The 23,037-nt window shown below is 28.9% G+C and overlaps 2 protein-coding genes and 1 long non-coding RNA gene across 3 annotated transcripts; 2 read left to right on the forward strand and 1 right to left on the reverse strand.

Annotated features, from left to right (window-relative positions):
• Positions 1-6,205: 6,205 nt before the first annotated feature.
• Positions 6,206-7,240, forward strand: LOC136089692 (probable DNA repair protein RAD50). Its single transcript, XM_065815750.1, has one exon. It carries the CDS (start codon positions 6,206-6,208, stop codon positions 7,238-7,240), a length of 1,035 nt encoding a protein of 344 aa, XP_065671822.1.
• Positions 7,241-7,527: 287 nt separating this feature from the next.
• Positions 7,528-9,762, reverse strand: LOC124815500 (uncharacterized). The gene is made up of 2 exons (XM_065815751.1): positions 9,673-9,762; positions 7,528-8,883 (listed from the first exon to the last, which is right to left on the reverse strand). The coding sequence occupies exons 1-2, from the start codon at positions 9,760-9,762 to the stop codon at positions 7,945-7,947; spliced, it is 1,029 nt and encodes a 342-aa protein (XP_065671823.1). The 3' UTR covers positions 7,528-7,944.
• A 974-nt stretch (positions 9,763-10,736) lies between these two features.
• LOC136090319 (uncharacterized) lies at positions 10,737-13,166 on the forward strand. The gene is made up of 4 exons (XR_010643343.1): positions 10,737-10,849; positions 12,322-12,498; positions 12,596-12,627; positions 12,821-13,166. It is a non-coding gene; the product is annotated as an uncharacterized LOC136090319 (long non-coding RNA).
• Positions 13,167-23,037: the final 9,871 nt, after the last annotated feature.

Raw genomic sequence — 23,037 nt, forward strand, 5'->3', positions numbered from 1 at the left:
GTCGTACCTGCTTTTTAGGTGCAACCACGTCCCTGTGTGCCATAATCCCAATGCCATCCCTGTGTTCCATAATGCCAATGCCATGCTAATTAATGCCACCACGTCCCTGTGTGTCATATTGCCAATACCGATGCTAATTAATGCCGATGCCGTTACTAATTAATGCCGATTCCGATGCCTTTAAGTCTACAAAACGTGTTTTTGTTCGAGCGTAAGTTTTCTGTGATTTTTATTTTTTTCGTATACTTTTTATTTCTTTTTCCACTTATTTTTTATTTTTAATTATTATTTCTTTCTTTGCTATTGCTTCATCTTATTAGCTTATTAATTATTTTTCTACTTTTAAAAATCATAGTATTATATTAACTATATTTGACGTGTTTAAACCCAGTTTTTGTTGCAATTGCATACCATTATAAATATATACCTACAGTCATATTTTATTATATATACCTTTGTTTATATATTATTATATATAAATAGTTGTAACCAAGATTTCATTTATGCTTCAGTTTGCTTATATTCTTACAGAGTATTAAATTTTTTTTTTTTTTTAATTAGTTTTACTAAATCTTTCTGCTCAACTTTCTTCTCTCGTTTTTAACTTACCGCCAGCAACAGCGTGCACCTGCGAACTAAAAAAAACCTCAACCGGTATCATTCTCATCACTCTTCAACAGCAAATCTAATGAAAGAAAAAACGATCGGAATCTATTTTTAAAAAAAGTCTTAGACAAATATGGCAAAAATAAACAGGCAGCCGAGAAATTCTTTAGAGCTGTTGGTATCGACGTAATTATTGTGAGAGTCAGAGGTTTTAATCATAAAAAACCCAACACAGAACTCGGAAAATTCAAGCTCATGCAGGTTGCTGTCAAAGACTCTAAATTGCCTGCCCTGGTCTTATCAAAAGGCAGGCATCACCGTCTTATCACACTTTAGTTCAAAGATGTGTTTGCTTGAGAAGACCAAACGGAGACAGAACAACACGAATTCAACAAACTGAATCGCGAAAAAAAAGGTGCGAAATGATGAACTTGCAAAGTTAAGCTGCTCGACTCACCATTTCAGCCTCAACAATCCCCACCGTACCGGTGGGGATTGTTGACCATCAAGACTCAATGTTAAAAGAAAACGCCTAGCTCGAGCATCATCAACAATTAGACGTTTTACTGTCATGTCTCATTAGCCCGAATTATCAAAAACTTTTTCAGTAAAGGTTTTTAGTAATATCGATTTCTGGGTAAATAAACCATGCTCACTAAATGAAACAAAAATTGACAAGATGAAAACCAAAATACAATTAACCATCGCACATAACCGCCCACATCTTATTTTTCTTGCTGAGACGTGGTTTAATGAGGCTTCAGTTACTGTTATTGCAGGGTATAAAATTTTTTTCACGAAACAGGGCCGGAAAGATAGGAGGTGGCATAGCCATCTACGTAAAAAACAAGCTTAAATGCACGCTAACAAATATTGAACAACTTAACAAAAATATTATTGACCAATTGTAGATAAAGCTCAAAAAAGAATCACTCTTTTTAGGTTGTATCTACCGACCACCAAATAAAGATGAACTAGCACTCCTAGAAATTACCAACTCAATTCAGACTGCTACAGAGGCCCTTAAAATAATCGGTTGCGGCTACTTATTACTCTATGTAGATTTTGGACACATTAGCTTTAATTTTGGACACATTAGCTATAAAAGTTTTAACGTTGAACGAAGTGTTTCGACAGCAGTCAACATACTGATCAACAGCTTACCTGTCATTCAGTTCAAGTCTTGTTTAGAGGAAAACCATACTACGCAACTTGTCACTTTTCCGACCTTTCGAAATTCTCGCGTTAAATAAACAAAGTCCATTTTGGACTTAATTATAGCCAACGAGCCAGACAGATTAACTTTCTTAACTCAAGCTGAACCTTTAGGATCTACCCCACAAACTCACCTAACTATTGCAGGTTCAATTGTAGCAGCAATAACAAACAATGAACCACAAATAAGACCTCAATTAGTGGGGAGCAAGGCAAACTTCAATTTTATCTCGAATTATTTCAGAAGTTATGACTGGGGTTTTTTAAAATATCTGAGGCCAAAATATACAAACTTTTAATTGACAAATATAATGAAGCTACTTCACTCTACGTACTAAGTACCACAAAGCTATGCCAGCCAAATAATAACCCATGGGTTACTAGTGAGGTCATGGAAGTTTTAAAAAAAAGAGTAAATTCTTGGGTAAATATGTGTCAGCAGGACCAGGATCACGCCAGATCTTTTTAAAGCAGAATATAACAAAAAAGCAAAAACCGTCACAAAAGTGGTGAAAAAAGCCAAACTTAACTACGAAGATACACTAACTCCTTTAAATATAACCCAAAGGAACTCAATTCTTATGTCAAAAGCAAAATCAAAGTTCACGATCCATAAAATCCATTTACTTGAAGACAGCAACGGATCGGTGACCAATAAAATATTTAACATATTTATTTATTTATTCTTTTCATCACCCAAAATTACAGGTAAAAAAATACAAAGAGTATAAAACTTATAGTTTATACTCAAAGTTGAAATTCTAATTTAGATTCTTCTTGGAATGCTTTCTTCCATCAAATTTTTAAATATCATTCTTTGTTCTCTGATGTTCCAGTATTAAAAGGACTGGTTTAAAATTTCCGTTATATATTCTTCTACGTCATCGTTACGACGTTTGATAATGATTTTTTCCCTCTTAATTAAACATTAAACGAAACTTAGCTCCAGGCTGTTTCAAATTTTCATTACTTCGTTGATAAACCAGTTATCCTTATCAATATCAGATATTTAAGTAAAAATCGAGGAAAAACAAGTCGAATTGCTCAGTAATCTGATACACAGATTCAATTTGTTTCAAACGAGGATGGTAGAAAGTAGGAATGCAGATAGTTTTTGCTGTATTTTGAAATACTAAAGAGAAATTTTAATGTTGATCTTCCAACAGCGTCTAATTTATTGAGAAAAGTATCGTTATAATTACAAATTTCTAATTCGTATGATAGATTTGGTATAGCCAGAGGTTTGGTACACAGCCAGAGATTTGAACAAATGCACTATAGTTAATGGTTGACAAAAACGAATTTCAGAATTCGAAAGAGCTCTGGAGATTAATTAAAATTGAATAATTTTTTCGTTTACATTTGCTGATTGGATTGTAGCTATATTTTGTCCACGGCCTTGATTTTTCCATAGGAATCCAAGGTATTTCAGTTTATTATTGAGTTTCAGGAAAAACCGTTAATTTGTATTGTGTTTTTTGAAAATAAACTTTTACCAGAGATAATGAACTCGGTTTTTTCTGTGTTTAATTTGATATAGAGGTTTTGATATTGCGTTTGAACTTTATTGATCAACTCTTGTAGCCCAGAAAGAGTACAACTTTGCAGGATTATATCATCTGCATAAGCAATGATACTAGTGTATAAACCCATTATTGTCATTCCAACTTTACAATCGGAAACAATTTGACTTAATATACTTACAGTGTAGATGTTTTAAAAATGGGGCAACAAAATGAATCTTTGTTGCACACCTTGAGACAAGTGGAAATTATTTGATTTATGTCCAAGGTATGATATATTAGCTGTACCCGAGCGGTATAATTATCGTAGTGCACGAACCACTGATAGCAGTAAGTTTTTGTTGTACTAAAGTTTCTCAAACAGCAAATTCTGGTTACAGCTATTGAAGGCCTTTTTTGCGTCTAAACTACAGATATATACTGGCGAGTTATTATTACTATAGTGTTTTAATGTTTCACTCAATAAGAACTTCATGCAGGGTGGAGCTATTTTGCTTGAAACCAAATTGATGGATTGGCTGTCTGATATTTTTGAACATACTTGCATGATAATATATTCAAAGAGTTTTTTCAAGATAGGAGTGATATTAATACCGCAATAGTTATCTGAATTATTAAGAGATTTTTTATAGGATTTTTCTATTGGAATAATTATGGAAGTTAATAAGTACTCCGGCGCAGCTCCATTATAAAAGATACATTGTGGTTTAATCCACAATGGTATTATGCAGCATTGTTTCAAAAACAAACTTATTACTCCAGCTCTTCATGACTTTGAGCACAGGAGTTGCACGACAAACCTATTAGAATCACGGGATATTACAGATGACATTAATCAGGATTTTACAGCAGACGGAATTTAAACAGACTTTTCAAAAGCGTTCTATAAGGTACCGCACGAAAGACTCTTATATTAACTGAAAACATATGGCATTCACGATCAACTACATAACTGGATGAAAATTTGATTGGCAAATAGAGAACAACGTGTCAAAATAGTTAATACATCATTGCCATGGAGAAAGGTGTTTAGCAGAGTAGTCAGGGTTTGGTTTTTAGGTTCGCTCCTTTTTGTGCTCTACATTAACGATTTACCGGACTTAGTTATGAGTCATATAAAAATGTATATATACACTGGAACCACAAAATGGTCATCGAAAACGATTCGAAACCACAGCAAAACAATGCCATTTAGGGTTTATAGTATTTAATAATCTTAAAGTGAAGTTACAAGCTGAGCACGCCGCTATTGCTGGAAATTGAGTGCTAGGGAAATTTAAAAAATGATTCATAAGTAGTGGTTTAACTCTTTGGCTTTTCCTATACACTACTTATATCCGATCATTATTAGAATTTACCATCCCAGCATGGTCTCCAAATATCATAGGAGATATAGATGCAATCGAAAAAATTTGATATCGAAGCACAAAATGGATTAATTCACCCAAAATACGAAGAACGTTTAACACGGCCTAATTTGACTACGCTTGAAAACCGCCTCACGCGTATGGACCTTATACAGCATTACAAAATAATTAATGGAATTGATTCAATCAATTTTTTAGCGCCACAAACCATGCCAGCATATCGAAGATCTAAGTATAGTTTAAGAATAGGGAGTCATGACTTTGAACTAGCCGTCAAAAAAATATGGAAACAATATGAAATATGTAATTTATTTACTATAAGAGTTGTTAAAAAATAGAATTCCTTATTAACTACCACAATAAACGCACCATCACTCAACTGTTTTAAATGTAGACCTTAATAGTACAGTTTATTCACGTTTTTTAATTTGGTTGGCGCAGCTATAATTGCAAATTTTGTCAGAATAGAGGGGTTCTTGTCTGCCTCAATCCGTCTCTAATTAATAAATGCATTTAAAATATATTTTTACCACGATCTGTTTTTACTGTGCATGATTTCAATAAATTTGTAAATAATAATTATTGATGACTGAATAAATAACTATAAATATATGTGCCATAACAACAATGCCATAGCAACTGATATATAAATAAAGCATAGTAATAAAAAGTTTACGAAACAATTACTTTTGAAACATTTATGCAAAAGAAATTTTCTAATTTTTTTTTAAATAGTAAAAAAGTTCGTTTAAGATTTTTGTTCAACGCGCTTTTTTCTCGAAATTCCATCTTATTTATTTTGTTTGGCTCGCCTATTTATCTTTATTTTTTATTTATGTTATTTGGTTAGCTTAATTTTTTTGTGTTTGTTAGTTGTTAGTTGCCACATTATTTTTCTCTCAAATAAATTTTATTATTACTTTTAAACATTTACCGAATTTCATATTAAAATGAAATGTATATTTGGAGTAATAACTTTACAAATATATGGATATTTCTACTGCTATTGTTATTGGTAATCGTGGCAAAGATTTTAAAGTTAGAAAACATCTTTAATAGTATCTATAGACTTATATGACCATTGCATTCTCTTAAAAAAATTTAAGAATTGTGGCATAAATAGTTCAACCTATTTCTGGATTAAAAGCCATCTTACTTATAGAAGGCAAAATTGAGGAAAAATTTTAATGATGTTTTAAAAATAAAATTTTAGTACAGTTTCAATCAAATATTATTATATTTCTTGGGACTTAAAAAAAAATATTATGGTTAGAAATATTGGATCCCAGCCGGCATTCGGTCCTAAAAAAACGTCTTTTAAACGTTTTTAGTGACACCTATTTGTTTAGTGATACTTTAGATATATTAGTTTTTCGATTTTTTTAAAGTTAGAGGACAGAAAACACATCATTCATCTTGCCCGATCGCGTTTTTAATTTTGCTACAAATATTTTTACTAGCAAACTTAAAACTTATGCACGTCATGATACAACAATGAATCGTGATGATACAACAATGAATCATTATAATACAACAATGAATCATTATGATACAACAATGAATCATTATGATACAACAATGAATCATTATGATACAACAATGAATCATGATGATACAACAATGAATCGTGATGATACAACAATGAATCATTATGATACAACAATGAATCATTATGATACAACAATGAATCATTATGATACAACAATGAATCATGATGATACAACAATGAATCGTGATGATACAACAATGAATCATGATGATACAACAATGAATCATGATGATACAACAATGAATCGTGATGATACAACAATGAATTGTGATGATACAACAATGAATCATGATGATACAACAATGAATCATGATGATACAACAATGAATCGTGATGATACAACAATGAATCATGATGATACAACAATGAATCATTATGATACAACAATGAATCATGATGATACAACAATGAATCATTATGATACAACAATGAATTGTGATGATACAACAATGAATCATTATGATACAACAATGAATCGTGATGATACAACAATGAATCATTATGATACAACAATGAATCGTGATGATACAACAATGAATCGTGATGATACAACAATGAATCTTGATGATACAACAATGAATCATGATGATACAACAATGAATCATTATGATACAACAATGAATCATTATGATACAACAATGAATCATTATGATACAACAATGAATCATTATGATACAACAATGAATCATGATGATACAACAATGAATCGTGATGATACAACAATGAATCATGATGATACAACAATGAATCGTGATGATACAACAATGAATCGTGATGATACAACAATGAATCATGATGATACAACAATGAATCGTGATGATACAACAATGAATCATTATGATACAACAATGAATCATGATGATACAACAATGAATCATTATGATACAACAATGAATTGTGATGATACAACAATGAATCATTATGATACAACAATGAATCGTGATGATACAAAAACTAACAAAATATTATTGCTCTTTTAGTGTTTTTTCGTCTTTACAGTTTTGCAAAAACTCAGGGCTTTTAAAAAGTTCGTCTTCTTGTTTATTTTCACCTAATTGGATTATGGTTGCTTGAACGTTTGCTTAAAAAACAAAAACAAATTTTTAATTTTAGAATAGTTGCTCTATAAAGCAAATTTTCTAAGTTTTAATTAAAAATATCAAATTAACTATATTTCGACTATAATTTAGTTATTAAAAATAATTAAGTTTGATATTAAATCACATATTTTATGACAATCATTTAAAATATATTTCATGTTTATTTTTTTTAAATCGTTGTAAATATTATTCTTAATTTTTACAGACTGTATATTAAAAAAATAGTCTCTAGGATGCAATAGAAAAAGCCAATTTATCAGTTTTGAACCATTAGGCAGCCTTGGCGCAAAGAGAGAGAGAGAGGGAGAGAGAGAGAGAGAGATTATTTCAAACATTTTATAAACTGATTACTAAAAAGTTTTTTAAAACTGAGGATTTTTATTATCATTTAATATTTGATCGAAGCAGGTAGAGGATATAATTATTATCTAAAGGATTACATTGTACATTTGCAAAAAGTTTTATTCAACTGTGACTGATTCCCAACAACAACAACAACCACAACAACCACAACAATTACAACAACAACTACACTGGTCTTTGAATGACATTATATTTTTTAAATTTTATTGTTCACTCAACTTTTATGTTGATACGTTTCTTTTTCTGATAATAATATTTGAAAATTGATATAAAAAATAGTTCTTAATTTTTCGACATCTTAAAATATAAATTACGGAATTTATCATTGAATTTGCTTGGCATAAAAGAAGTGACCAGCTCATTAATATAACGCTGATATTTTCTATAAGATCATTTCCTGTTTTAAGCGCAGCAACTAAAATTAGCATTGCCACAACGGTAGGTAAGTAGAGAACAACAAGTGTAACTGATATCATCGCAACTGTTTTATTTATTTGTTTTTCTACCATTTTGTTTCTCTGAATATTGATATCACAGCTTCTCATTATTTGTTTAGTACCAGTTAACAAGCTGATGTTTGTAAATGTAACAAAAATTAGATAAAATAATGTTACAGATCCAATAGATGAGTAGATGTAAGGTAAGTTTTCATAGGAACTAGATGCAACAGATATTGCGAACCATAAACTTGATGCAATGCTTATTGCAAAAAGTAGGGAGACAACAAATGTTAAGTAAATATTTTTTATTTGAATTCCATGCCACTTGTTGTCATGTACAATTGTTAAATAGCGTTCAACTGATATAACTAGAATAATACAGCAGGAAAACATAGTTGGAAACACATGCCAAAATGCGACTATGGCAATTTGGAAGCATTTCATATTATCTGAGTATGTTGTAATAAAAACTTTAAGTGGTGTTTGAATAATCGCAACAGTCAAATCTACGACTGATAAAAGCATTACGAGTTTTTCTTGAAAAAGCAGAGTTCCTTTACTGGAAGCATAGAGAGCAGCAATTAGAGTGAAGTTTGGAATAAATATTAAAAAAATCATTAACCAATGAACTTTCTCCATTATTAACGCTGTAATTTTATGCATGGCAGAATAAGATAAAAAGTATTGGCATAATGCTTCGCGTATATCTAATTCCATGACCTAAACAAAAATAAATTATATTTAAACATTTAAAATGATAATGACCCAGCAGGCACGGGAACTTAAAAAGACGTCTTTTGAACGTTAAAAAGTTTCCCAAAACGTTCGAAAGACGTTAAAAGGCGTTTTTTTTTGCGTCCCATACTAACTGGCAATAGTGTACAGTCAAGTGTATTTTAAGCTACAAATTAAGCTTAAATAATATTTATTAGGGCTGTACCGGATTTCGGCTCCGGCTCCTGCTACGGCTGAAATCCGGTCATTTTTACAAATCCGGCTCAAATCCGGCTCCGGCAAAAGTTAGCAAATCCGGCAAACTTTTAGCCGGATTTCTGAATTTCGGTCAAATATTTATTACATCTTTTTTTCCCGTGTTTACATGCATACTTAGTATTTTGTTTATACAAATCAATGTTTTTTGTAATTTTATATTATATGAACTCCATGTTTGTAATGGTCTCAGTATTTTCATTTCATTACAATCTAATTAGCTAAGCCTAATTTCTAGCAACAACTCAACGAAAAATTCTGAAGTGAAGACACACGATAGAGTCTGAAATGAAGACACAAATGTGGTTAAATATACATGCAATAAAGTTACAGCGCAGAGGGTATCGATGCAAGATGGAAGTCAATCTGAGGATGCTGAGCAGCAGATTGACAAAACCAAAGAAATTTCAGCAAAACAAGCCCGACTGGATAATTCTTCTACATCATTACTCTGACAAAGTAGTGATGAAATTGTTCAGTGTACGTCCATTGGTGGCACTGCAGATGAATAACAATTACCAACAGGCATTGACACTCAGCTAAGTCAGTATCTGGCGTAACCAGAAATAAATAGATACTAAAGTACAATTCGAAACTGATCAAAGACATTTTTAAAAAATAACTGAAACGGAAGTTACTTTACTTCACTTTTAAATTGAGAGTTTTAATTGTTTATCAATTATTTTGTTATGCTATGATATGTTATGTGGAAGTGTGTCCTTCTGTTTAATAACAACAATGAAGTTCAACAGAAAACAGTTTTTAATTGATATTGAGAATGGTCAACATTGTCGACCATTCTTAATACCAATACCAAAGTATACAGGATTTCGGCTCTTGTTATTTTGTTTCGAAATCCGGCTCTGGCTCCGTTGGATTTCTCAGTAGAAATCCGGCAAATCCAATTCGGCCGGATTGGGAAAAATTAAGTCCGGTATAGCTCTAATACTTATTATCATTTAGCTAATTTATAATTATTTAAGATTATTATTTAGGGCTTTAGCTCTTTAAAATAATCTTTGTTGTCGGACCTGAGAACGTTAGAAAATTAATGTTGGTTTTCTTTATTAAGTGCGCTTTGCATTTTTAAACCCAAAAAAAAATATAATCAACGCAAAACAAAAATGTATTAAATGTTAATAATAATAAAAGACATAGGTAAAAAAAAAAAAAAAGATTATAGAACTTTTAAAAATAAATTCCATTGGAAAGTACTCTATCACGTGTTCATTACGTTCTAGCAACGCAATAATGAAAACTCTTGTTTTTTTGATTATTTCTGAGGTTCACAGAAAATTAGAAAAGAATTTAAAAAGCAGGCTTCATCTACTTTCTTTTTATTTAACCTGTCTTATTTACATTTGATTTAAATTTAATTCGATTGTTTAACTTAAGCTAAACATATTGCACTTTTTTATAGCTCTTCATTGGAAATATTTATACCGTTAAAAAGTATAACAAGAACACATTTTATATATATTATATAAAGTACTTTCTTTGTTATCACAAACAAGCTCAACAAATATTGATTTTAAACATCGATTTAAACATCGATTCTACAGTTACTATAGAAATAACCTTCGGTGCAACAAGAAATGCTTTATAATAATAGTGTTCGTGTTTTGACTAATGATATTTAGCTACGTCGAGAATACAGTTTCAACGAAGTTGTAGCAACATTGTTGATAAAAGAAAGGTAACATTTTAGAAACGTTGCCAACAGAAACACGCGATATTCGTAATTATTTTTATAGATAGCTCTTTGCATTTAAAACCTTTCTTTAATGAATGCAAACTTAACGTTTTTAATCTTTTTATGTTCTACTTATATATGGAGAAACATTTTATTTCATCCTGTCTTTAGCAACCCCAATTACTTTAAAACTAGGGATGACAATACCGGGATCCCGGGATTTCGTACAAACTGTTTATCCTGAAATCCCGGGTTTAGTCTTCGAAATTTCCCTGGATTTCAGAATCGTCAAAAAAATAGTAAAAGTTAATAAAGTTTAAGCTTATCATTGTAGTTAAGTAGCTTGTATGTCGTCTTAGGTAGTTTGTACATCGTCTTTGGTATTGTAGCGGTTTGCTTCTATAACTATTATTTATTCTCTTTGGGATGTTTTTCTTTTAAAACTCTCTCATTCTGTATTTTTTTAAAAATAAAAACTTAGAATAGGGGCCGAAAACATAAACACCAACAAAAAAAAAAGATCCTATAAATAAAAAGTGAAGGAGGGGGGGGGGGGGGGAGGAGGAGGTAGGCACAATAAAATGGTGGGGGGGGGGGGGATTATATTATTAAAACTAGTATATTATAAAAAATAAATAAAATTTTAGCGCTTGCGGGATGGGAGGAGGAAAAGTTTTTAATAGAAGGTATACCTTAATTTAATTTGGAATTTTCTGCTCTCAAATGTGTGCGCGATTTTAATTCCATTTTAATATCAATTAAATTTTAATTTCAAACGTGTGCGTGTGCGTGTATTAAATTACAAAATTTTATTAGCGCCCGTTTAATTAATAAATTTATCAATATACAAAAAGTTTATTAAATAAACTTTATTTATAGTTATTGAAAGTAGAAATTGTTTATAAATAAACTCAATTAGAATAATAAGTCTGATAAAGAATATCGAGGGTATACTGCCAGAACGCACTAAGTCATTTTTCATTGTTTTGAGATAATGGCAGTTTAATGAAAAAAAATTTTTTTCATGAAATGGTGTATATTCCCATTGTGTATTTGAGAATGATCAATAACTTGGTATTATATAGAATATAAGGTCTAGTGCGTTTTGCATTGTGTCCAAGGTTGGTAAACTTAATGATTTTTAACTAAATAAATATATATAAAAAGTATATATGTCATAAACGTAAAACCACTTACATAACTGAAAACTTGGATACCTTGTTGAACTCAAAGAAATAGGATTTGATAAATGAATCATATCTCATTTTTCTTGGTACTAGCATATCTTTGTCTTTTTAAGGTGTAGGGGTATAGTTGAAAGAACAAATGTTGTTGATCTCAGGCAGAAAATAAATTTTGACATTGACTGGTCAAAGATGACTATCCCGGCTAAAACATGAAATGAATAAAATGTTATTTCATTTATATATCTGTTGTAAAGAAATATAAAATTATAATTTTTTATATAATTTCAGAAAACTAAAAACTTGCAGCTGTGAAATATGCAAAATCGCAAGAACACAGGGAAGCATACTCAAGAACAAATCTGGTATAAAGAGTTTTAAAACGGCAGCTATAAGCCAGTGGTGTAGTTCTTGTCTGACTAAAGTTAAAAGAGGATTGCATCATAAATGCAATGCAACAACGCTCAGGTAGAAAACGTTTTTATAACTTTGATTATTTGATTGTGAAAGGTTGTATACCATGTTCCATAGAAAACAAGCTCGTTAATGTAATTTTTTTTTTCAGAAATAACATATCAGCTTCATCCGGATATCAAGGTATTAGAAAAACCGTATTAATTTGCGATACAAATAGAGAGATAAGTGAAAGAAATATTAAGAATAATAAATCAAAAAAGATAATTTTGGTTTAAAAAAACCTTCGTAAGCTTTTGAACCTATAACCTTTTTAACAATGTAAAGTTGTCGAAACCTTTTTCATTCAGTCTCTATAGTTTTGTAACTAATTTAGATGTCAAGGAACAAATGGCTTCTCACGTTGTTAAAGAAAAGCTATGTAGTGAAAGTAGTAACACCATTTCATTGAAGACAGGAGGTGGTAAACTGAAACCGTCTATCAGATCTGTGAATACTCCAAAAGCAATCAACTTTATTCACAAAAATCTTCTTTATATTCAGAATTCTCTTTCCTTAAGTAACCATCAAATGATAAAACTTGCTAATATGATAAGATAAAATCACAATTCTAATACAAATTTAATTCTGCGCGATAAAATGATGCAATATTTGGAGTAAAACTTATTATATGAAAAAATTAATAATTATAGAGTTGTTCAAAAAGAAGAAACGCTGTAGAACCTGGATTGAAAGAATGTGTCTCTGATTTGGACCGTTATCTTCTCCCATTATTTACCGAAGAAAATACTTTATTCGAATTTAAAAAAATTCGAATAAAGTATTTTCTTCGGTAAGATAAAACGTTGATAAGATAAAACGTTGATAAACGTTGATAAACGTTGATAAGATAAAACAGGATAAAACGTTGGAATATAAAAATACTACAGTAGCGTACTACAATGATGCTACTCTTTTTGTTAAACTACTCCTGGATTTTAAATTTGTTGGTTCTAAGAATCAGTTGCTAAAAATTGCTGTTGATAGGGATTGTGGTTTTATCAAAAAAATTTTAAATATAGGTAACCTCAATGAAATTTTTGAAAATTACGGCAAAGTTGAAATAGATGACTTTAAAACAAAGCCTGTAACAGCTTGCAAGTCTTTACATAAAGATGGTTTAAAAAAAATATTTAAAGATTCGTCAGTAAATGCTTCACTTCTTTTTCTGATAGCTCCAGAAATCCCAGAAAGATATTTAATAATTAAAATATTATTTGAAAAATTAAATCTTGAAAAAGTTGAGCACATTGGGGTATGCGACATAAAACTTAGTCAAATTCTGATAGGTATATCTCCAAGTAGCAGTTCAATTCATCCCTGTTATCTATGTCAGTGGGATAGAAGAGAAACTTGGACAAAGGCTCCATACAGAACTTTCGAGAGCTGTCAAAACAACTATACAAAATTCAAAGAATCTGGTTGAAAACCTAAGTGTGCACAACATTTTAAGAATTGTATAAATCCTGTATTAGTACATAGAAACCCCTCTGAATTTCTTGTAGATAGACTTGTTTTACCGGAGCTTCATATAATGGAGGGAACTGTCAACCATGTAATGGATAACATGGAGCGGATTTGGTCGGAAATGAGTATGAAGAAGATTTACTAAAAGTTGCAAATTATTAAGACTGGTCAGCATAGTGGAAAATTTAATGAAAATTCTTCTCGAAAAATTCTTAAAAAGTGGGAAGTCTTTAATAATAAGCTGCCAATTAAACTAAAATGGAGAATGCTTAAGATTGTTAAATTTAGTTGTTAAATCTAGGATCCGGACTTGATAAAAACTTTCAAACCAATATCAAAAATTTACAAGCCTGCTATAAAAATTTGTTGAAACATGGTATTACTTTAACACCAAAATTTAATATAGTGTTCAATCATGTTTCTAAATTTTGTAAAACAAAAAAAATGGGCCTTGGAGTTAATTCGGAGCAATCAGGAGAAAGTGTTCACTGCCTCTTCAAAACTGCCTCGTAGAACTGGTACAAGGTGTCTGCAAATAATTCTAATTATAGACATAATTTAGTAAGGGCATTAAGTTCTTATAATGGAAAACATTTTGTTTCTCTTGGACATCTTGATCTAAATATTGATATTTTTTAGTGATTCAATTCAAGAAGAAATAGTTTTTAATTTTATATTTGTAAATATTTTGATGATTTAAAACATTCCAATTATGTTATTATCCACTCTTAAACTATGTAATATAACACAGTACCATCTGTATTATTCATTTCCAATAAATTGTCTCTAACTTTTACAATGAAATTTTGAATGAAAACATGGCGGACCAAAAAATGGCGCAAAACACTTGCAAAAAAAGGTGCGAAAAAATCTTTAAAATGCCATAATTACTTAATAGGAATTTTCTGATTTAATGGAATATATACATAGTGATCAGTAAACTATACTTTTTCAGAAAACGTTGAAATTAATTTGGACACAATTCAGAAAACCTAAATTTAGTTAAAGTTAATTGTGTACGTTTATGGCATATATACTTCTTATATACATTTATTTAGTTAAAAATCATTAAGTATACCAACCTTGGACACAATCCAGTAGGGTATCGATCATCAGCAATGTTATAATCCTAAAAACAGCTCTGAAATTTAGAAATTATATGTCTTTGGCTGTTTATTTTCGGATGACATTTGCAACTATAAAAAAGACATACTTTTTCTCTGTTCTTTTGATGATCTAAAATCGTCTGAGGATGTGATTTACCAATTCTTAACATTTTTTTAAACAAAATTTGTTCTATGATTGTCTTTTGCAATTAAATTTGTGGCAGAAAAAATGGCGGATTAAAGATGGTCGTAAAAGACAAAAAAGACGCGAAAAAAAGGCGCGAAAAAATCTTAAAAATGCCATAACTACTTAATAGGAGTTTTCTGATTTATCGGACTATATACATAGTGATCAGTAAAATATACTCTTTCAGAAAACGTTGAAACTAATTCGGATACAATTCAAAAGACCTATATTTAGTTAAGGCTAACCGTGCCCATATGGAGATCTTACTTAAAAGGAACAGATGAAACAGCCATGTGTGAAGTAAATACATGCAAAAAAGTATTGATAATCGCTGGTGGTTCCAAAAAAGGTCTACATTCTCATTTACTGTCCATACATAAACTTAAAGTAATGTCTCGATCTCAAGCACCAAAATCTTCCGCGACAACTTCGACTTCGAATCAGAGAATCAGAGGAGGAACCTCAAAATAAAAAAACGAAAATCACGAACTATTTTTAAACAACATCAAAAAATCATGAAAGTCTCTCTAACGTTTATGCACGTATGGCAGCAAAAGATGGAGTACCATTTAGCAGAACTTGTAATTCTATTGATATACGAGCTAGGTTAGTTGCACGTGGCTATAAAAATGTCCCAAAATCACGTAATTCTATAAGAAAAATGGTGTTAGACTATTACGAGCAGATTAAAAAACAAGTTATAAAGGAAATAATTAATCAAATATCAAGAGACTCTAAACTTTCCTTAATGCTCAATGAGTAGGCTTCTTTTGGAAACTGCAGATATATGAATGTGAATGTACTCGAGTTGAAAAGTTATTGGAATTTAGGTTTGATTCGCATTTTAGGGTCTATGCTAGCAGAAAAGTGCGTTCCACTTCTAATCGAAAGGTGCAAGCGTTATGAAGAAATTTAAAAAAGTTCTAAAAATAGATCAACGACTATGCTTTGCCCACCCTCTATAGCTGGCAGTTCTTCATCAAAAATGCGAGAATTTTTTGTACCAAATACAAATACCCAAAATAAAAAAAATTATTATAAACCTGGTAAAGCGTTTAAATTCGGCAAATATAATTACAACAGCAGACTCGACCAGTGTTTTGCGATGTTCAGTTGAACCAGGCTTTATCAAGCCACAAATGTAATAATAACGTCAAAACCATTAGCGAACAATTAAATGGAATGTGGAAAAAAAAATTAACAACAATACGAACACCACCTACAATAAGGGTAGAAAGTATATCTTCCAAAATTCAAAAAGAAATGTTGTTATTTGAATGTAGTAGCACAAGAGGTAATAACCTTCAAAAAACATATGATTATATACTATCGATACGGATAATACAACAAGTGTGTATTATCAGTATAGAGTCTGAACGAGCATTCTCCGCCGCTGGGTTTTTATGTTCAAAAAATCGAACACGATTAAGTGATTAAATGATTGACGCTTTGAGCTTTTTAAGGTACTACTTTTAAAAAGTATATAACTCATGTATGATCATGCATGTTTATATATTTTTTTAATTATTATTTTTATTTATACTGTGCTACCATTTTATTGTATTGTTTAATAATTTAAAATACTTAGGTTCATTAATTTTTAAATGTTAACATCTTAGATAAATTTTAATATAACAAAATTAAGTTGTAAAATCAGATGTTTTAATTTAATTTTAGATTCATTAATGAATTAAATATTTTAGTTATATTATCATTAAATTATTCATTTTTAAGTGTTTGATAAGTGCTTAAAAAGTTCTTCTTACGCTCCTCGTTCTACAATTGCGTTTTTTTCTATTCGATTCCGGGATTTCCCGGGGACTAATTTCTCAATTCCGAATTTCCAGGATTAAATATTTCTGGGATTTTCTCCATCTCTATTTAAAACCTTCAAATAAGAAATAATGATTTACTAAATGAACCATTTCGTATTTCAACCAATTTTCCATTACTTTTCGCGCAACTTACCTTTGAAATAAAATAGTTTAGCTTAGACGTATTAAAAAGTTTCAGAATTTTTATATAATTGCAAAAAATAATAAAAACAATATACAAGTCATAAATAAATTCATTCATACCACAACATTTCATTTTGCCTTATCAAAAAAAAATAACTGGCACAATCACAATCAAAAATCAACTGGCACAGTCAAAAAAAAATAACTGGCAAAAACATTTATTGCAAATACAAGAAAGATAAAGTAACAAACAAATCAACATACAATCCAAGTTCAGGACTTCCTCTATCAAATATAAAACATTTAAAATCAAAATAGTTCCCAAGAGGGACTTATCGAAAGCATTAAGATAATTTTAGTAATTTCTGAGCCTGGTTTGTTTTGTAAAATAATTCAGAGGAAACAGAAAGTTGAACACCTGCAAAACATATTGCTTAACAAATGTATGATTGGATAACATGGGATTTAAAAACCAAAATGTTCCAATTGGTGGAGGTTTAACCAATATTAACAGAACTTATAAACTTGTTCATACTTTTCTTTTATGTAGCTAATAGAAATAAAGCAGATTATCTGGAAACGTTAGGAACCTTTTAATCAAAAACTAAATGACGAGACAACCAATATCGTTTTTAAATACAACCTTATGTTTTTGGTTTTTCTTTATAACTGAAAAAAAGCTTAAAAAAAAAATTTAGTGCTTTAAAAAAAATAAGTTGCAAAATTGAAAGATTTTATTCCAAGCGGTTTCTTATTTATGAATGTTTCGATTTATGGTGGTTCACTAAAGAAAAAAAAATTTGAAAAAATAAAATTTTTATAGATTTTATTTGCAAACAAACTATTATTTACATTATATAATTCTTTAAAATTTGGAAAAATTTGAAAATTTTGTTTAATTTTATCTGCATAATCAGCTAAAACTCATACATTTTAATGAAAAATGTGCTAATTAAAAAAAAAATTAAACCTTACAACTCGACAAAACCTTGTTTATTTTGAAAAAAATTAAACAAATGTCCTTTATACTAGAGAATGAGCAAAAAAAACGAAATGAAGCTAAAAGAAGCTAAAACTAGTTTTTGATTAAATTTTAGGAACAATTTGTTAATAGTTGTTCTTTTTTCGATTTTTTATTTTTTTTATTTGCACTTTAGTAAAAGACCTACAAGTAATTGCTAATTTATACCTATATGCTGAATTAGGATAATCAGTTACAATAGTAGGTAAAAAGTCTTTTTACCTACTATTGTAACTGATACTTCAAAAACATTTATTTTTTATTTTTGATATTTTCATGCTGAGGCAGTTTAAAGAGACTTTGTTTTTTCACCATTTATATGCTTTTCTTGCTTTTCGGTTAACATTAAATACAAGTGATAGTTAATCGCAGGTGGTTTTTTGGACTTATTTTTCCTATTGATACTTTTCTTTTTAAAACATTTTTGACATTTAAGATTGATAAATAAAATATTAGGATAATAAATAAAATATTAGGTTTTAAAGTAATTACAAGTACAACAAAATAAAATAAAATATGTATACACATATTACTTTGTAGTATAAGTAATAAGGTTTAATAAATATTTCTATAATATAAATACTATTGTCAAATTTTGATAATATGGGAGAGTAAATGATTTTTTAGCTTAGCTTTAAAAAGGAACCTTTTAAAGGGTTGGCATTTTTTAGAGAGTATTTATTGGTAGGTTTAAAGGTAATTAGATCGTTAAAAACGGCAGGAGAAAGATTATATTTACATATATATACAAAGCATAAAATATTAAAATTATTGAAAACATTAGGTTCGTAAGTATTAAGTATTCTCATTTCAGAAAAAAGTTGTTAAGAGTGAGAAAAACGACCAGCAAAATTAATTACACGTATTGCAAGTTTCTGACGGCAATAGAGAGATTGTAACTTACTTCTTTCAGTACTTGTCCAAGCAATATTTGCATAATTCATATAGAAAAAAACTTTTTTATTTATATAGATTCTGGCCTCATAAAAAATTCTATATTTTTGGAAACTTTGGTACCAACATAATCAATATGTTGCTTCCATGGGATGTTGTCATCAAGGAAAACACCTAAAAATTTTGTGACAGAATCTCTTTTTATTTCAATTTGGTCAATAAAAATATCAGGGGGTAAATAGCGTTTTTTAGTTATCGAATGAAAAAGAATCCATTTTGTTTTTTAATATTTAGGGTAAGTTTATTGTTTTTGAACCAGCTTGAAATATTTTTAAGCTCTTTATTCTTACTAGTAAAGAGTTTATTAATATTGTTATCAGATAAAAATAAATTAGTATCATCCGCAAAGATAATACTTAAAAGATTATAAAATTTATGCAAATCATTAATGTAGATTAAAAAAAGAAGTGACCCTAAAATTGATCCTTGCGGAACACCACATAAAATACCTAAAACATTTTTTTAAGGATCGTTAAAAGAAACAAATTGTTTTCGGATTGTTAAATAACTTTTAAACCATTTTAAAAATACGCCATTCACTCCATTATATTTAAGTTTATGAATCAAAATGCTATGGTTTACTGTATGAAATGCTTTTTATAAATGTAAAAAAATACTTAAAGCGAGTTATAAATTTTTAAAAGAGTTTTGAAAAATTTTTGAAAGAGTTTTGAAAGTGTGATTTGACGGACGAATTGGATGATCAGCTCAGTAGAGCTATGTTTTTTAAAACCAAACTGATTTTTATAAAAAAATTCTTCTCTTTAAAATAAGTATATAATCTATTGTAAACAAATTTTTCTAAGATTTTTTAAAATGTTGATAAAATAGGAATATTGAGATAGGTCGGTAGTTACATATATAAGTTCTGTTTTTTTTTATATTGGGATTATCTTTGCTATTTTTAACTGGTCAGGAAAAACTCCTTGTTTAACTTTAAAGTTAAGGAAGGAGTTTTTTCTAAAAAAAAAATTTAATGCGAATATCTTTTAATTGTTCAAAGCATTCCAAAACTATGTTTCCATTTGTTTCATCAGCTCCCGGGGCTTTGTTTTTTTAATAGATTTAAATGAAACTTGAAAATTCTCAAATGATAGCTCAGAAAATAATTTATTAGAACAAATGCAATCATTCATTGGAGTTAAAAAGTTATTGAACATCACTTGGATATTAGGAATTTTGTTTTAAACATTTTTAATTAAATTTTGAGTATTACTTTATTAAGTTTTTACGAGTTTTTCAAATAGATATCTTTGTATAATTTTTCGTTTAAAGGTGTATTGTTTTTAAGTAATTTATATATAGCTTTTGTTTGATCTTAGATGACTTTTAAAGCCCTTAGTTATCAAAGAAGCATTTAAGCTTATTTGATTTATTGTTTTTTCACATATATGAAAATTAGCATCATTGTCAGAATGAAATGTTTAAAAAAAATTTTAATTAATTTTGTTTGCGTCGTCATTAAAATTTATATGCTTCCAATGAAGCAGTGATAATTGTTTTTTAAACTGTTCGGTATTGTTCATATTATATATGCGTTTACATATCTTATGATTAGTTTTGGTTTTAATTTTCGTATTTGAGTTGAATCATAGAAATATTGAGAAATAATCAGATATATCTGGTTTCAATATAGCTTTTTGTGTGTTGTTATTGAAGATATTAGTTGCAATAACGTTATTAATGAGAGTTGCTGAGTTTGCCGATACTCTAGTTATACAATTAATTAGTGGAATTGCTCCTATTTCAAATATTAAACCATAAAAAATTTTATTTTACAGTCGCTATGTTTTTTTTTTCTTTAATGCCTATTTGGATAACATTTTGCTCAAAAAACGTGTTCAGATTCTCGCTCAGACCGTCAGGTGGTCGATGACAGCAGCTTAGTAATACATTTTTATATTCATTGTTTAAGATTTCAATAGTTGAAATCTCTTTATCGCCGTTAGAATTGCTTAAATCATTCCTAACGTAATGCACAATGGTTTCCTTCACGTAAATAAGAATATACAAAGAAACGCCACCGCGTTTGTTTGTATGTCTCTCTTGAGATATCAACTCAAAACGGGAAGCATATTTTGAAACCCTATACAGACTCAGAATAGGCAGAGATATGCGCAATCTGATTCGCTGATTTTGAAAGAGAGGCTTTTGCGCGTATGTTTAAATCAAAACAAATGTCAAAGAGCGTATTGAATGATAAAAGTGAATTTGAGTAATTTCACAAAAAACCAAATAATATTAGCAAAAAAAGTTATGATTTTTCTATCCAATTTTGTGCAATATAGTACAAATACTTATACACACCCTCACAACTTAAAACATCCGTGATTTTCAGAATTTTTTCTTAAAAATAAAGATTTAAAAAATTTAGTTTGTTTTTATAATTCTAAGATATAAAAAAGACAACCATTGTAACAAACTATAAACCAGATGGTAAAGCTTGACTATGCTGTGATTCTCATACGATAGATTTTTAAAACAGTTTTAAAATTTACCTACTAATATCAATAGACTATTATTAACTTGGTATAATTTTTTTCAAATTAAGTTCCCATTTATCCAATCATTTAGCAAGAAAAGTGTTTTGAAAAAATAGCTTAATTTCTTTTTAGAACTTTACACTTATTACTCCCATATATAAATTATATACAACACTAAAAAAGTTTGAGAATATTGCTTATTGGTTGTTATAGCTATCCCAGATAATTTGCAACACTCTTAAATTAAAAGCAATTGTAAGCAAGAGCAAATTTAGATATCCTTTGGTAATGCATAGTAATAAAAGATCACAAAGCATTGTAGCATAATAAGCTATTAGAAAAAATCTATAACCTGATGTTTACAAGTGTGTTTTGATATAGTAAACTGATTACCAAAAGCAATAACTCTCAACTAACCACACCTTTATGAAAAACTAAGTGTAAAAAGGTAGAAACAAGAAAGATTGCAAACATGCAAGTTCATGTTGTTGTTCATTTGAATTTCAAAACTCAATACATGTTTGTTGGTATATAGCTTTTAACCTGAACAAAATACTCGTTATTTTATTCTATAATTAATATAAAATGTGTATCCTTTAATAGCAACTGATGGTAAATAATATTAAATAACTTTAATAAATTTTATATATTTATAATGCTGATAATTTATTTTACATTAAATCCTCCAGAAGAAAAAGAAAATATGTCAGCTCTAAAGAAATTAAAAAAAAAAACTTTAAATAAAATGTACTCCATATTTACAAATTTTATGAATAGTTTCATTATGTAATTTTTGGTATAACGAATAAAAACAAGTGTTATTTTTTTAAATTTCTGTGAATATCTCTTGTTTATTAATATAAAAACAGAGATGCGTCATGTTTTATTTTGATACAATATTAATAATTTTTTTGAAAACTTGCTTCTTCAAATTAAAAGCTAATTTTGATGAAGTTATTTTTATTACAAAAATTGCCATAAGTCACCTTTATTTGGTTAAAATTTTTGACTTTAATACTCAGTAAAGTTTTAATGTTCAGTGAAAAAACAAATTTTTTTGTTAAATTTTTAATTGTTATGTTTAATTGTTATGTTTTATTGTTAAATTGTTATGTTTTATTGTTAAATGTTGAATTTATATTGTTAAATTTTATATTTTAATTTTTAAATTGTTTAAATTTTAAATTGTTAAATTTTGTATTTTAAATTTTAAATTGTTAAAGTTATATTGTTAAATTGTTATGTTTTATTGTTAAATGTTTAATTGTTAAATGTTAATACTCAGTAAAGTTTTAATGTTCAGTGAAAAAACACTTTTTTTGTTAAATTTTCCTATAGATTATTATCCAATTTAGTATTCAAATTATTTCCATTAGAT

The sequence above is a fragment of the Hydra vulgaris genome, chromosome 13 (genome assembly GCF_038396675.1).
Source record: "Hydra vulgaris chromosome 13, alternate assembly HydraT2T_AEP".
Taxonomy (NCBI): Eukaryota; Metazoa; Cnidaria; class Hydrozoa; order Anthoathecata; family Hydridae; genus Hydra; species Hydra vulgaris.

What these genes read in the sequence shown, in the direction of transcription:
- LOC136089692 (XM_065815750.1), top strand. Translation starts at nt 6,206, where the DNA reads ATGAATCGTGATGATACAACAATGAATCATTATAATACAACAATGAAT.
- LOC124815500 (XM_065815751.1), bottom strand. Translation starts at nt 9,762, where the DNA reads ATGTCTTTGATCAGTTTCGAATTGTACTTTAGTATCTATTTATTTCTG. An exon ending in CTGAGTGTCAATGCCTGTTG is followed by an intron (nt 8,884 to 9,672) that starts GTAATTGTTATT and finishes ATTTTTGTTTAG; the next exon opens with GTCATGGAATTAGATATACG.